The sequence below is a fragment of the Hordeum vulgare genome, chromosome 1H, assembly GCF_904849725.1.
Source record: "Hordeum vulgare subsp. vulgare chromosome 1H, MorexV3_pseudomolecules_assembly, whole genome shotgun sequence".
Classification (NCBI taxonomy): domain Eukaryota; kingdom Viridiplantae; phylum Streptophyta; class Magnoliopsida; order Poales; family Poaceae; genus Hordeum; species Hordeum vulgare.
In genome coordinates, this window is record NC_058518.1 from 344871717 (window position 1) to 344885881 (window position 14165).

The 14165-nt window shown below is 46.9% G+C and overlaps 1 protein-coding gene across 1 annotated transcript; it reads right to left on the reverse strand.

Moving 5' to 3' along the window:
* Nucleotides 1–2953: 2953 nt before the first annotated feature.
* LOC123410688 (cytochrome P450 704C1-like) lies at nt 2954–5618 on the reverse strand. Its single transcript, XM_045103627.1, has 6 exons — nt 5130–5618; nt 4754–4969; nt 4350–4643; nt 3909–4244; nt 3577–3780; nt 2954–3494 (listed from the first exon to the last, which is right to left on the reverse strand). Exons 1-6 carry the CDS (start codon nt 5430–5432, stop codon nt 3315–3317), a joined length of 1533 nt encoding a protein of 510 aa, XP_044959562.1. The 5' UTR covers nt 5433–5618; the 3' UTR covers nt 2954–3314.
* Between the last annotated feature and the right edge of the window lie 8547 nt (nt 5619–14165).

Sequence of the window (14165 nt, forward strand, 5' to 3'; positions counted from 1 at the left end):
AAAGCCGCGGGGGCCGCTCCTCCGGATCTCCTTCAGCCCGCGGCTCCGGCGACCGTCCGCCTCCAGGTCAGCGCCCCATCCGGACGCCTCTCCCTCTCCTCCGCTTCTTCCTCATACCACGTCTCAATCTCTCTCCGACGACGAGGCGGGGCTCGAGCCTCCGCATCGCCCCCAGCCGCTCGAGCTGCCGTGTTGACCCGATCCAGATGCTGCGCGGATGGTTTGCGTCTAGCCGATTCAGGTACAAAAAGGATTGCGGGTTGAATAGGCAAAACTGCAGGGGGTTTTGTGTAAGAACGAAACGTTTTCTCAAAGTATTCACTTAAAATAGGAGTGCGGGTTGAATACTCAGGAGCATAGGGACTTTTGTGTAAAAGTGCGACGACGGACGACAGAAGCCGTCAGTGCTTTATTATTAGGGAGAGATTATTATTATTATTTAGAACCAACCGTTATGTTAGATCTAGATGGTTTTTTTAGGTGAACCGGTATGTGGATTAACCACGGTTTTATTCTCAAACAACCGGTAGTTTCTTTTAGTTTAGCCGCAGCTCACGTTTTACTTAACTGGCGGCCATTCACTACATAGACTCAAGAGTGCACACAGTCAACCAATCAGAGCCGACCATAATACGCTTGACTAGCGAACGGCCTCTTTGTAGCATTTTCAGAAAAAAAGTCAGGTGTAGCTTTTTAGTTCAGATTTGTTTCAAATTTTCAAACGCGCACAACGTTTTAACCATAAGTCCAAACGAGATGAAACCAGCGGCTACCTTTTCGTATCGAATAGCTTTATCCAGAGAATCCAACCTTGCAGACTTTTGCAAATTCAAATTTGATTTTTTTTCAGATTTGAATTTAAACTTCATTAGGCCACATCTCTTGAACGGTATGTCCGTTTGGAGTGATTCCTGTTGCACCACGTCACACAAACTAAATCCCATGCCGAAGATCCTTTCCAAGGTATATTTTTACATAATTAGTTGTTGTTATCATCATATTACTAGTATGCCCTATAGGCACATTAGTGCACGTCACGGATTTTGAACCATGTTCTCACTCTTGGTTTTATACTTTGAAAAAACTTTCATGCAAACGTCTTGTGTTGGATTTTATTTGGTTTTATGAATATTTTTTTTCTGCATGTTACTTTGTATTGTATGAATATTATGTTTATGCGTATTATTTTACTTTTACGCTAGATTGTCCGGAGTGCGAAGCCGAATATTATCATTCGCTAGAACTTCACTCCGAGTGCCAAGGCAAGTTACATTTTGATCATAACTATCTTACCTATGTTTTGTTATGCACGTAGTCCTTTGCTATAGGATTGCATGGTAGAAATTTATTTTTCTTTGGCTATGCTTGCACCTAGTAGTTCATTTGAGGTAGGTCTGAACCATATCAACCTTGTCGCCATCGAGTTAAGTTATAGTTGCTTCGCCAAAGTAGACGTGGACTGGGAAGTGATATCATATTGAGACATGAGGGACAAAGTAGTAATTAGGACCAAGACTTAAATGAACTACCTGGGTGGAAAGTTGGTTTGAATGGTGGCGAAGTACAGTGGGAGCATTCATGGGAATCCATGGGAGTGCACACTAGTGGTCCGTCCACCCAGGCTCAAAGGGATCAACCATGTTTTCATGTCTATAAGCTTCCGTGTGCAGCCACAAGCCAATATGGGCTCTAGCTTAGTTGAGTAGATGGTGTGATCTCTTCCGGGATAGGCTAGCAGATGTAGATGATGTAGGTGTACCGGCCTATCCGTGGGTTAGAGGGAATGCTCTCGAAAGACTATGTCTCGATCTTCCGATCAAGGAGGTGGTCAAGTCTTGTGGGGATAAGTGCGCAACCTCTGCAGAGCGTCAATCTAATCGATTAGCCGTGTCCCCGGTTATGGACAACTTGAGCTTTTAGTAGTGAAAATGCCGGGGGATCTCCTCATATTTAATTAATCAACTGGGTAATTGAGACAACTTTGGGTATGGATTGAGTTGGGGTTTCCATCTCAGTCTGATGATTTTATTTTTGTAGAAGTAGAATGTTTACTTGGTTAAGGAAAATCGGCTTTACGCAAAACTCAACTTAGAGCTTTCCACCAGCCAAATTACATGTACAAATAGGCTCCTTACTCTCTTATGATGTGACTTACGAGCACATTCCATGTACTGATCTATACGGCTGCAACCTATCATGTTGCAGATTTGTCTGACGAGGATTAAGGTGCGATAGGTCGTTGTTTTACACTCAGCTTGCTCGTGGAGTTGATGGACTCGTTGCACTTAATTGCTTCCGCATTATTTGTTTTATTTGGCCTTAGGGCACATTATTGTAATAAATACTCTCTGAGGATCTCGATGTAATAAAGTGTGTGATTGGACTCTGTTATAAATCCTCGAGTACTGTGTGTGTCAGCATACCGATCCAGGGATGACACTTAAGCACAGAGACTGCGGTCCATTGGGATCGGGTCGCTACACTCCCAATGCGAACGGACGAACGGGTGTTCGCTGCTCAGCGTGGCTCCCGATTGAGCGAACTGACCTAATCCAGCCGCGCGACGCTCCGGCGACGCGCTGCCGCCCTGCTCGCCCCTGACCGCCACCTCCCCTGCTCTCCCCCGACCGCGCCGCCGCCCTGCTCGCCCCGACCGCCACCTCCCCTGCTCTCCCCCGACCGCGCCACCTCCCTGCTCGCCCCCGACCACACCGCCTCCCCTGCTCTCCCCCGACCGCGTCACCTCCCCTGTTCGCCCCGGTCGCGCCACTGTTCCTGCTCGCCCCCGGCCGCACCGCCACCCCTGCTCTCCCCCGACCGCACCGCCTCCCCTGCTCGCCCCGGTCGCGCCGCAGTTCCTGCTCACCCCTGGCCGCGCCACTTCCTTGCCCCCCCTCCCCCGGCTGTGACGCGGTTCCTGCTCGGGGTAGCTCCGCCGCCGTCCTGCCTCCTCTTTCCTATGATCTCCCTCCATGCCATCTCCTTTGTTCACTCCAACCAGCAGGTATCAAACAAAGTATCACCTCAGCATGTATTAACACATACATTACTGCCAAACAAGAGCAAATACATCTACTCAGCATGTTTACATTGATCATGACTTAGATGGAAACAGCCATACTAGGTAGGGAATGCAACCAAATACACCCAAAGAGATGTTACCGTGCAAGCACTATATACTAACGCTGAGACTCAGCTTATTATCCTTCATGTCTCTGTCTCTCTGAACAAGGACGCATGGGCCTGTGACTCGCATGGGCAAGACAGCTGCCACCTACTGTAGTATAGTAGTATGCGTATATGCCCAGGCACAGTCATCTCGCCGTGGCCGTCAGATGAAGACCCTGCTCGATGTAGAGCGTGATCATGGTCCTGTAGTTTACGCTGGCGTCCTTGTCGCGCAGACCCAGCACGAAGAAACGGAGCAGCACGGCCGCGAAGATCTTCATCTGCCTGTACGCGAACTCCTTTCCCAGGCAGATCCTCGGACCAGCCTGCATGCACACCAAGAAGCAGGTGTCCAGATTTAGAAAGTTTCAGCGGCAGTGACGATAAAATTCCCATGCAGCCAGTTACCTGGAAAGCTGTGAACTTGAAAGGGCTTTCTGGCTGGAACACGCCGTGCTGGTCGAGCCACCGCTCGGGCCGGAAGGCTTGCACGTCGTCGCCCCACACACGCTCCATCCGGCCCATGGCGTAGGGGGCGTAGAACACCATGTCGCCCTTGCCGACGCTGAAGCCGTTGGGCAGCACGTCGTCCGAAAAGCACTCCTTGTTGTCCTGAAACATCGTTTTTCCTCGAGTAGTACTGCAATTTTACATGGAATCCCACGAACACGAAGAAAGGATCGATATTTCCTTCCGTAACAAAAAGTGTAGAGCATGTTGCCATGGACGGGTGGACTCACCAACGGGACCGAAGGGTACAGTCTGAGAGTCTCTGTCAGGGCGGCGTGGAGATAGTGCATCTTGTTCAGCGCTTCGTCGGTCAGGCTATGGGAGAACTCGTCGATGGACGCGGCCTCGCCGGCGTCGGCAGCCATCCTGGCCTCCTCGTTGATCTTCTCCTGCACCTCCGGGTGCTTGCACATCATGTAGAGGAACCATGCCAGCCCTCCGGCGGTCGTGTCCTTGCCGGCTATCACGATGTTCATTATGATGTCTCTCAGGTACTTGTAATCCACCTTCCCGGACTCGCTGGTCGTCGCCTGTATGAATCTGGACAGCAAATCACACTTGGACTCCTGTCAAGTCCAGTAGTAGTATCCATGTAAGTACCCGAGCTAGCTTAATTTCAAGCGTTTCAAGCGCAGCAAGCGTGTTCAAGTTGATGGAGCAAGTTAGATTACAGCGTCGTGCGCCTTCTCGTCGGCCATCTCGTCGGCCCTAGCACGGATGTGCTTGTACACGAACTCGTCGACGACCTTGATCCTGTGCCTCAGAGCCGCCTCCGCGCCGACGTTGAGGAACCTCGCCACCTTCCAGAACGCGTTGACGTAGCGGAGCAGGGTGAACTCGCTGGCGTCGTCGAACGCCGCGGCGAAGCGGCTCCCCTCGTCGTCCGCCGCCCCGGAAAGCGTGTTGAGGTCCAGGCCGAAAGCGATGGTGAAGATGGAATCCATCGTCGCTTTCATCAGCAATTCCTGATCGACAGAAGAGACATGCACATGCAGGACAGCCTTGTCAGAACTCGGAACCGCGCAGTGTTTGATCGACAGGAAATGATGGTTTGCCGGAGTGATCAGATCAGTGCCTGGAAGTCCATGGGTTGCTTCGCCGCGGCGTTGCTGGAGACGATGTGCGCGAGCTTGGCGGCGTTCTTGTTGAAGACGCCGCCGCTGAAGTCCCGGAGGGCCCTCGTCGAGAAGTCGTAGCTGGCGATCTTCCTCTGCTGCTTCCACTTGTCGCCGTCCACGGCGAAGATGCCGTCGCCGAAGAGATCGCTCATGTTCTCGTAGTTAGACCCGCCCTGTGTGTTTGTCCACAAACATGGATCATACGCATGTCAGGCTGATCACAGTGGAAAGTGGTCAGTCTGACTGATCTAACTCAGATGCATGCTGAAGTTACTCTCTGCTTGGTCCAGATTAGTTAGCAGCCATGTTACTACTTTTGTACGTATCGCGCACCTTGCCGTAGTTGGCGAAGTTGGTCTTGAGGATGTGCTCGACCACCGCCGGGTCGGACGTGTAAATCTGGCCCCGTCCCGGGGAGAGCAGCCGGAACGTCATGTGCTCGCGGAACATGTCCGTGTAGTAGTCGTGGAGCCGCCGGAGGTGGTATACCTGGTGGAACACCGTGCCGACGGCGGGCGGGTACCGCTTCGCTCCGGCGCGGCCGAGGACGACGGCGAGGTACGAGCAGATCGCCACCACCGCGAGGCCAGCGGCGACCAAGAAGGACGGAGAGCACTCTGCTATTCCCGTCGCCATTGCTACCGTGTCTGTGTGCGTGGTGAATCGGCCGGCAGGGGCTCTTAAGTCTTAACTACTCGGCCGGCAGGTGTCTAGATGGCGGTCGCTTCGACGAATATACTATGCTCGCGGTAGGCGTCGGCCGGCCCGCTGGATGGACCGTCCTTGGATGGATGTGCAGCAATGCTGTGAGAGCGGAGGTTCTAGAAATTGGCAATCGGAGATGGTCCGTTTAGGGATGTGTAAATGCTAAACCTACAAAAACTTACAAAGGTTTACTTAACCTTTCAAACCAACTCTTCTCTCTCCCCTGATTTTCAGTGGGAGTGAGGCCCCTCATCCCTCAATTACCAATCACGATCTTACACATCAGTTTATACGTAAAATCTTTACGTAAGCCTTTGTAGGTGTAGCATTACTCCCATTACTGTAGGGTCATGCATTTGATTAGGGTGGGACAGGTGGTTGCAAGAGCATCTTCAACTGCCGTGCTACATAAACGCCGTGCTGTAGAAAACAAATGTATAGTGCGCGCATTTGTTCCCGTCGTTCCAGCAGAGACGTAAAAACACGCGCGTGCTATAAATGGTACAACGCACGGGACGAAACGACATCGCGCGCCTCATATTTCGTGCGCCTGCTACTGCGTGCTCGACAGCAACGACTCGCGCGACTTGTCCACCCATCAATGGATCCAGGCGCTCGCGCCGCCGCCCGCGCCACCCCATTTGCTCCGCGACCCGCCTGCGCTTCCCCGACTATCCCCGCGCCGTCGCTACTTCCTCCGTCTCCCTCTAGTCGCCGCCGCCCTTCGCGCGCCATTCCTCTGACGAAGAGCGCTCGGCGCTCACAACGTGTTCGACAAAACGCTTGCAAGGTATGTACTGCTTCAACTTCACAATTTTTACATGAATTTGGTGCATGTTTTTTGTAGTTTTTATAGAATAGTTTAAATTTAATATTGCAGATGAGTTTGTCATATGATTCTTCTGAAGAAGAATTTGTTATTGAAGAGGAGGAGGACCTTGCAATGATCCTAGCTATGCACATCAATAAAAAGCCGAAGCACGATGTTTTGGTTATGGGTCGGCAGAACATTTGGAGGGATAAGATCGACGCCGACAACAAATTGATGAGACACTATTTTGTGGATATTCCCGTGTACCCCGAGTCGTACTTCCGGCGCCGATTTATGATGAGCACCGAGTTGTTCAAGCGCATTGCAGAGAAACTGACGAGTCATGATCGATTTTTCTAGCAGCGGAGGGATGCCACCGGAGTACTCGGGCATATCACCTTTTAAAAGGTGACAACCGCTTTGTGTATGTTGACATACAGTATTCTGGCTAATCTAGCTGACGACCACTTGGCCATGGGTGAGAGTCAGACCATCATGTGTGTCAAGCGCTTAGCAGTCGGAATTGTGCAAGTGTTTGGTCTGGAGTATTTGAGATCTCCCAATGCTTAAGACATCGCAAGCCTATTGGAGATGAACAAAGCTCGTGGGTTCCTAGGTATGTTTGGCTCAATAGATTGCATGCATTGGAATTGGAAGAAGTCTCCTAAGGCATGGCATGGGCAATTCCATGGCCAAAAAAAAGGTTCCACTATAATCCTTGAAGCGGTGGCCGATTTGGAATGCCTGGATCTTTGAATGGTATCAACGTTGTTAATCAGTCACCACTCATTAATAGGATTGGAAATGGTGAACTACCACTGATGCAATTTGTAGCAAATAGTCATATATACAACTATGGCTACTATCTTGCGGATGACATCTACCCGAAGTAGCAAACGTTTTGTCAAGCCATTGAGAAAACCGGAAGGGAAGAAAAATTTAGATTTCCACAATGGTCATGCGGCGGCTTGGAGAGAGCTTTTTCGGATTTTGCAAGCCCAATTTCCTATTGTGAGAGGACCGGCTAGATTTTGAGATTAAAAGATGCTTTGGTACATCATGCACCATTGTGTGATCATGCATAACATGATCATTGAGAATGAGCTTGGTCAAGATTTAGACTACTCTCAGTATAAGCTCTTGGGACATCCTATGCGAGTGCGTCGTCAGGCTGTGAGGGTGGCCCTATTTGTTGCCTCCTATCATGCCATTCGACGTGCCGAAACGCATGATGATCTTAAGAAGGATCTAATCGAGGAGTGATGGACATGGAATGGGCAACAAAATGAATGTTGATTTGTACGTTTGATGTTGTGGTGTCGAACTATTTGTTTGATCTTAAAACTCGTTTATTGTATGTTTGACGTTGTACGTTTGATGCAATGGAATTAATAAACTATGTTATGTCTTTTTTTGATGTTTGAAATACCCATATTGTCTTGATAAAAATGATCAAGATGCAAACTCCGGGCGCTCGAGCGCGCTTAGTTTTAACGCGTCCGCTAGAGCGGCTCACGCGCGCTATACTTCGGCGTGGCCGCTGGAGCTGGTGCAATCCAGCGTGCTAAATTTTCTTATTTCGACGCTGCATAACAATTTTAGCGCGCGCGACGGTTGTGCGCCCATTGGAGATGCTCTAAAAGCCGGAGGATGCATTTGGTGGCCGGGTTGGCTATTTTTTTTAATATTTCTTTTTTTATTGATTTTGAAAAATGTTGCGTTATTTTCAAAATTTTCAAAATTGTAGGTGCCTCAGCCTGACCGTAGCCGAGTGGGGCCTTTCGGCCTAACGGTGGCCGAGTAGACCCTTTCGGCCTATCGGTGGCCGAGTAGTGGCTTGTCGTCCACGTGGAGGCCGACCACTCGCCGGGCCACGTCGCGCACGCCCACTCGGCGTGAGTGGGGGGCAATCGGCCCTGGCGTGGCCGAATGGACTTTCGGCCTTGGCGTGGATGAATTGGCCCAGCCAGCCGACCCGGTCGATCCCTTCTTCCTCCTCCCTTATCTCTTCCTTTCTTTCCTTCTCCTCTTTTCTTCCTCTCCCCCACCCAAAATCTCTCCCACTTCTACACTACATCCGAGGTATTTTCCCCCACATTTTCCACCATAGTTATATTCTATAGGGTTACAACAGCCAATCCATCCATCTCACACGCGATGGGTTAGTTCATGGTGGTTTGTTGAACATATTTTTGGTGGTGGTTGTGGAGGTTGAAGTGGAGGTGGTGGTGGTGGTGGAGGTGTAGGTGGAGGTGGAGGTGGTGGTCGTGGTGGTTGTTGCGTTCGTGAATTTTCTAGGTGTTCGACGGTGTTCTTCGCACGCTTCAAGGGTAAAATTCTACATTGGTTCCTTTAGCGTTGTGTAAAAACTTTAGGTATGCTCCGGTAGATTTGTATATATTTAGGTCACTCAATTAATAGTTTAGATATTTTTAGGTTATCCGGTAGAGTTGGATATATTTAGGTCAGCTAATTAATTTGTTTAAATTTTTTTAGGTTCACCGTTAGATTTGAATATATTTAGTCTTGTCAATTTAGTTGTTTAAATATTTGTAGGTTGTCCGGTAGATTTGGGAAATACATATAGGTTTGTCCTTCTTCTAAATTTTGTCCTTATTGAATAACTTTTTAGGTCAGCAGAGATGTCTGACTTAGTAAAGTTAGGTTTTCACTATGGTCCTGCTAGTGTTCAAACAAATGAGATGGGAGCCGATCTTAGTGAATTTCAGTACATTGAGGTGCCAGTGACTTCATGTGAATGTTTGTCAGTTGACAGAATGGCTGGCCGGATGTTTATGGTTGAATATGGACCTGGTCCAGGTCAAATGTTTACTTTTATTTAAGCATATAGAGCGGGACGACTAGTGGGTGCACTAGTTAAAATCTTGCGAGCGTAGGGGATGTAATCCTGTCGCCTTACTGCTCCCCGTGCTGAAGCCGGTGAGTGCACCTGAAGACCAATGTAGCTACGATTATGGCCAGGGCAGTGAAGGGATGCTTGATTCACAGTCAAATTATGCGCCCCATGCTGGAGATGATGTTTACGAAACAGGCGAGAGAAGTCAGGCAGAAGGAGGAAATCCAGATGATTATGTCAGCGGTGAGGCGGATGCTGGCGAGATAGACGGACGCATGCAAAATCAGATGCATGAAGAAGATAGAGAAGGTGATATTTCCGATGATTCCGCCGAGTCAGATGAAGAAGAGAACGCACATGAAGCGCCTATTCATGCATCATGGAATCATGACTTCTCATCTGCAATGTTGGTGAACGACGGTCATGATTCTGCCTGGCAGTATCACCAAAACAACATTGCGGTAGGTGGCCTCTACCCAAACAAAGAAGCTCTGAAGGATGCAATCATTGATTGGGCAATGTCAACTCAAAGGGTTTTTGCAGCTGATGTTTCAAGTCCGAAAAACTTGACAATGGTGTGCAGAAACCAGGGTTGTCCCGCGCGGGTGCATGGTTATCTCCCTAAGTATGACACATGTTGGGTCGTAAGTGACATAGTTAGTCATACTTGTGTTACTCCATGTATCCCTCAAGATCATCCTGACCTTACTTCCACGGTCATTGCTTGCTTGCTTTACAATGAGATAGTGGAGAGCAAAGCGATGGAAGTTAAAGATGTCCAGGCAAAAGTCTTCGTCAGGTTCAAGTACAACATAGCGTATGGCAAGGCTTGGAGGGCTAAGCAGAAGGTACTCGAGGCCAGATTTGGTTCCTATTTTGATGCACATGACTCTATTGTTAGTCTCCTTCAGAAACTACAGAACCGGAATCCTGGCACCTATGTCGACATCCAAGACTTGTACCTGCCAGAGTTCCCAACTGTGAGGGTGTTCCGTCGGTTGTTCTTCTCTTTCGGTGTCTGCATCGAAGCTTTCAGACATTGTTGACCGGTGATATGTGTAGATGTCACTTTTCTCACTGGCAAGTACAAGGGTCATATCCAAACAACCATAGGTCAAGATGACCAAAATCAAGTCGTCCCACTTGCATTTGCTTTTGTGGAGGGCGAGAACATCGAGAGCTGGACATGGTTCTTTAGGCAGTTGAAAATAGCAGTTGTGCATGATAAGCTGAATGTGTGCATCCTTCATGATAAACATGCAGGTATACTCAGTGCGATCAAGACATTGTCAAACCCTGGTCCCGATGAACAAACTCCATGGCAGGACATGCAGAGTCGTTGGTGCATGCGCCATCTAGGGGCAAATTTCTTCTCGCAGTTCAGAAATAAGAACCTCACGAATCTATTCAAGAAACTCTGCAAGCAGAACCAACAATGGAAGTATGAGCTGATACGTAAGAGACTAAATGTTTTCACATAGAAACATGTTAGATACAGGAGAGCTGCAAGAGACGCAATTGTCAGGGCACATGTTGAAGAAGTGGTTGTATAGCTAGCAACATGATCTGCTACCGTGGAGGAAGAGCCGGTTGGGATTTGTGACTTTCCAGGATTTGACCCTCCTGCTACAAGGAGAAGTCTTGCGAGGACGGTCAAAACCTTTGATCATTGGATAGAGCATGAGCCATTGGAGAGGTGGTCTCTGTTGCATGACACACATGGAGCAAGGTACGGTGTCATCCTAACCAATCTGGCTGAAACATATAACTTTGTCCTCAGAGGAAACAGGGCTTTGCCACTTACAGCGGTCGTCGAGGGCATTTTCTATGGCACAGTGAAGTATTTCAGACAAAGACGTCAAAGTGTTGCGCTGCATATCATGAACAATCCAAACACGCGTTACTGTGAAAGGGTTATGAAGTAAATGGATGAAAAGATGAAGACACCCGGTCACACACTGTTATCGCCATTGGAAATCTAGAGCGAAGGTTCGAGGTCCGCTTAGCTAACAACAAATTTTGATGTGCAAATCAGATGAGGACGCATGAGGTGAAAATTGGAAACGAAGTGAGGCCAAGGTGCGAGTGCACATGCAACAAACCGAAGTTGCTTCACCTACCTTGCTCGCATGTACTTGATGCTTGCGGGAAGCTAGGCCTTGACGCAATCTCATTTGTGTCTCCGTACATTTTGGAAGAGGCGGTTGTCAATACCTGGACAAGTGAGTTGATGGGTTTTCGATCAATGGAAAAGTTCAACACTGTTGACGCTACTGAAAGGCGATACATTCCACACCCAGAGAATATGCGTACAAGCAGAGGTAGACGACAATGTCAGCGCATTCGCAATGACATGGATGAATCTGAAGCCGGCGGACGCACCATGCAATGCATTCTATGTAATGAATTTGGGCATAGGGACCCTGATTGTCCCACTTTCATCACTACAAGGGGCACTAGGTGTGGACGAGGCAGTCGGGGAAGAAGAGGAGGAAGAGGGAGGGCAAGAGGGGGAGGAAGAGTTTAAGATTTATGTGTTCCACTATGTTTTAAGTTTGTACTAAGTGTTGCACTATGTTTTAATTCGTACTAAGTGTTGGAATATGTTTTAATTCGTACTAAGTGTTGTAATATGTTATAATTCGTACTAAATCATGCACTAGGTTTTAATTCGTACTAAGTGTTGCACTATGTTTGTCATTTGTATTCTATATTTACTATGTTTCATTAGTATAGCAATGGAGGGAATGTCTCTTCTTAATCCGGACATTGATATTAACCATCGTGCTGCGCTATTAAGTGAGCAAAAGCTCGTACCACTTGTCACTCGCGCTGCTAAGGTGGACTGGAGTATACATCCATGTTGGGTTGACAGGTAAATGTTGTATTTGTATGACAAACTTGAAGCATGTGTATTAAAGGTAGACTGTAAGTAACATAATGTTGGTGGATATGCAGACTCAAATGGGCTGGGCTTTTACCTTTTGCACATCTAGTTGAGGCCACCGAGACATCGATGCACCTCAGCATTGACTCTTCTTTGCTCACTTGCTTAGTGGACCGATGGAGGCTTGAGACCCACACGTTCCACTTCCGCTGGGGTGAGATGGCTCCTACTCTGGAAGATGTCTCAATGTTGCTTGGGCTACCATTGGCGGGACCTGCCATTGGACTGTTGGAGGATCCGTCAGATTGGCAACAATCTTTGGCAGCACGTTTTCGTGATATATATGAGCGGGCTCCAGCTCTAGCGTCAGAGCCACACGGACCTATGTATGACTCGTTACAACATTTCAGCGTTAGTTCCTAAGCCGCATATCTTTCAATTCACATGCTTCAAGTTATTATCTAATATTTTTCTCCTTACGTGATTACAGATCCAAAAAATGGCGGGAAAAATGGCACGAAACTAGGCGGGAAAAGAAATGGCGCGGAAGTCTACGGGGAAATGGAGGCGGAAAGATAGGGCGGGAAAAATTATAAAAGGACAATTTTCACAACGTGCAGATCAAAAATTGTGCATTACGTACAAAAAAAATCCATGCACCTATTGGCCACGACTAGGCCTATTTGTGCAATACATGCAAAAAAAAATTCCATGCACCTATCGGCCTTGGCTAGGCCGATTAATACTAATTGGCCATAGGTAGACCCATTAGTACTAATCAGCCTAGCCAGGGCCGATAGGAGGCCAATTGCACTGCCGACAGAGGTGTCGGCCTAGCCTGCCGATAGGGTCTAATCGGCCTAGCAAGGGCCGATAGGACCTAATTGGTTTTGGCTAGGCCGACGGGATCACATTTTTAAATTTTTTGACAATAACACAATATTTTTCAAAATCAATAAAAAATAGCAATATTAAAAAAGAATAGCACCGGATTGTAGGGAGCCTTTTATGTTTACTTTTCGTTAAAAATACATTTTCAACCCACCATAAAATTGCAACTGATGGTTTTACACACAGTGGTATGGCATCCCTATTGTTGGACTGTGTTCAAGTCTCAGAATTGATATTGTGGTTCGCATTTTTCTTGTATTTATTATAGGTATTTTAGACGTGTGTTTATTAAAAGGAGACTTTTCAACTGACTATGAAGACGTGTTTGATGATTTTTATAAATCTCAAGAAATAACTGAGATAATGTGAGGGATAGTCTTTTAGATCTGCCTATATAGGTATAGTATCAACATGCAGGAATATATGTGGATATGTATAAACGTATACGCCTGTTCTTTGTTAGAGAAAAAACACCTCATAAAATCTGAATGGGACGGCTAAGTCTTAGCCGACTAAGATGAATTGTGTCATTCACGTTTTGATTTATTTTTCTTTTCTTGCAGTAATCCATGTTTTGATTTCAAGTATTAGGCGTGTGTCAATGCACCGTTTCTTAGCACATTATTATATATAGAAGCATTAGTAACTTATAAAAGACTACTAGCCCAATGTATTACTTTTTAAAGGTTGTCTTTAAATTTAATGATTTGGTGCTCATGCATAGATGTAATCGGAGTATTAACCGTTTTTACTTATGATGACGTGCAAATGTTGTATTTTAGCCAAGATATAACCCCACCCTCTTTCATTATTAGCTAGTGTGACACATCAAAAAAATGCCTATGAACACACGCTAAAAAACCTTTATTGGCACATGCCTTAAGAATTGCTAGCTGCACGGCTAACCATCATGTTAATGTAATTAATTATGTTATCAAGTCATTAATGCGGTTAATTAATTAATTAGATAGTTAATTATACTACTTCATTTTCAGTTTATAGGATTTATCTCAAAACTTTATTTTTTTCATTTTATAATTCTCATTTTTATTGTTTCTCATCATACACTCAGATATTGAGGTACATTAAATGATTGCATGCAAGGACTAAAAGAAGACTCACCAATATATGTAAACGATCTTAGTTATTTATTGATCATGCATACATGTCTTACAATTAATGCATTGATAAACACAACTGTTTGGAGGAAACGAGCGC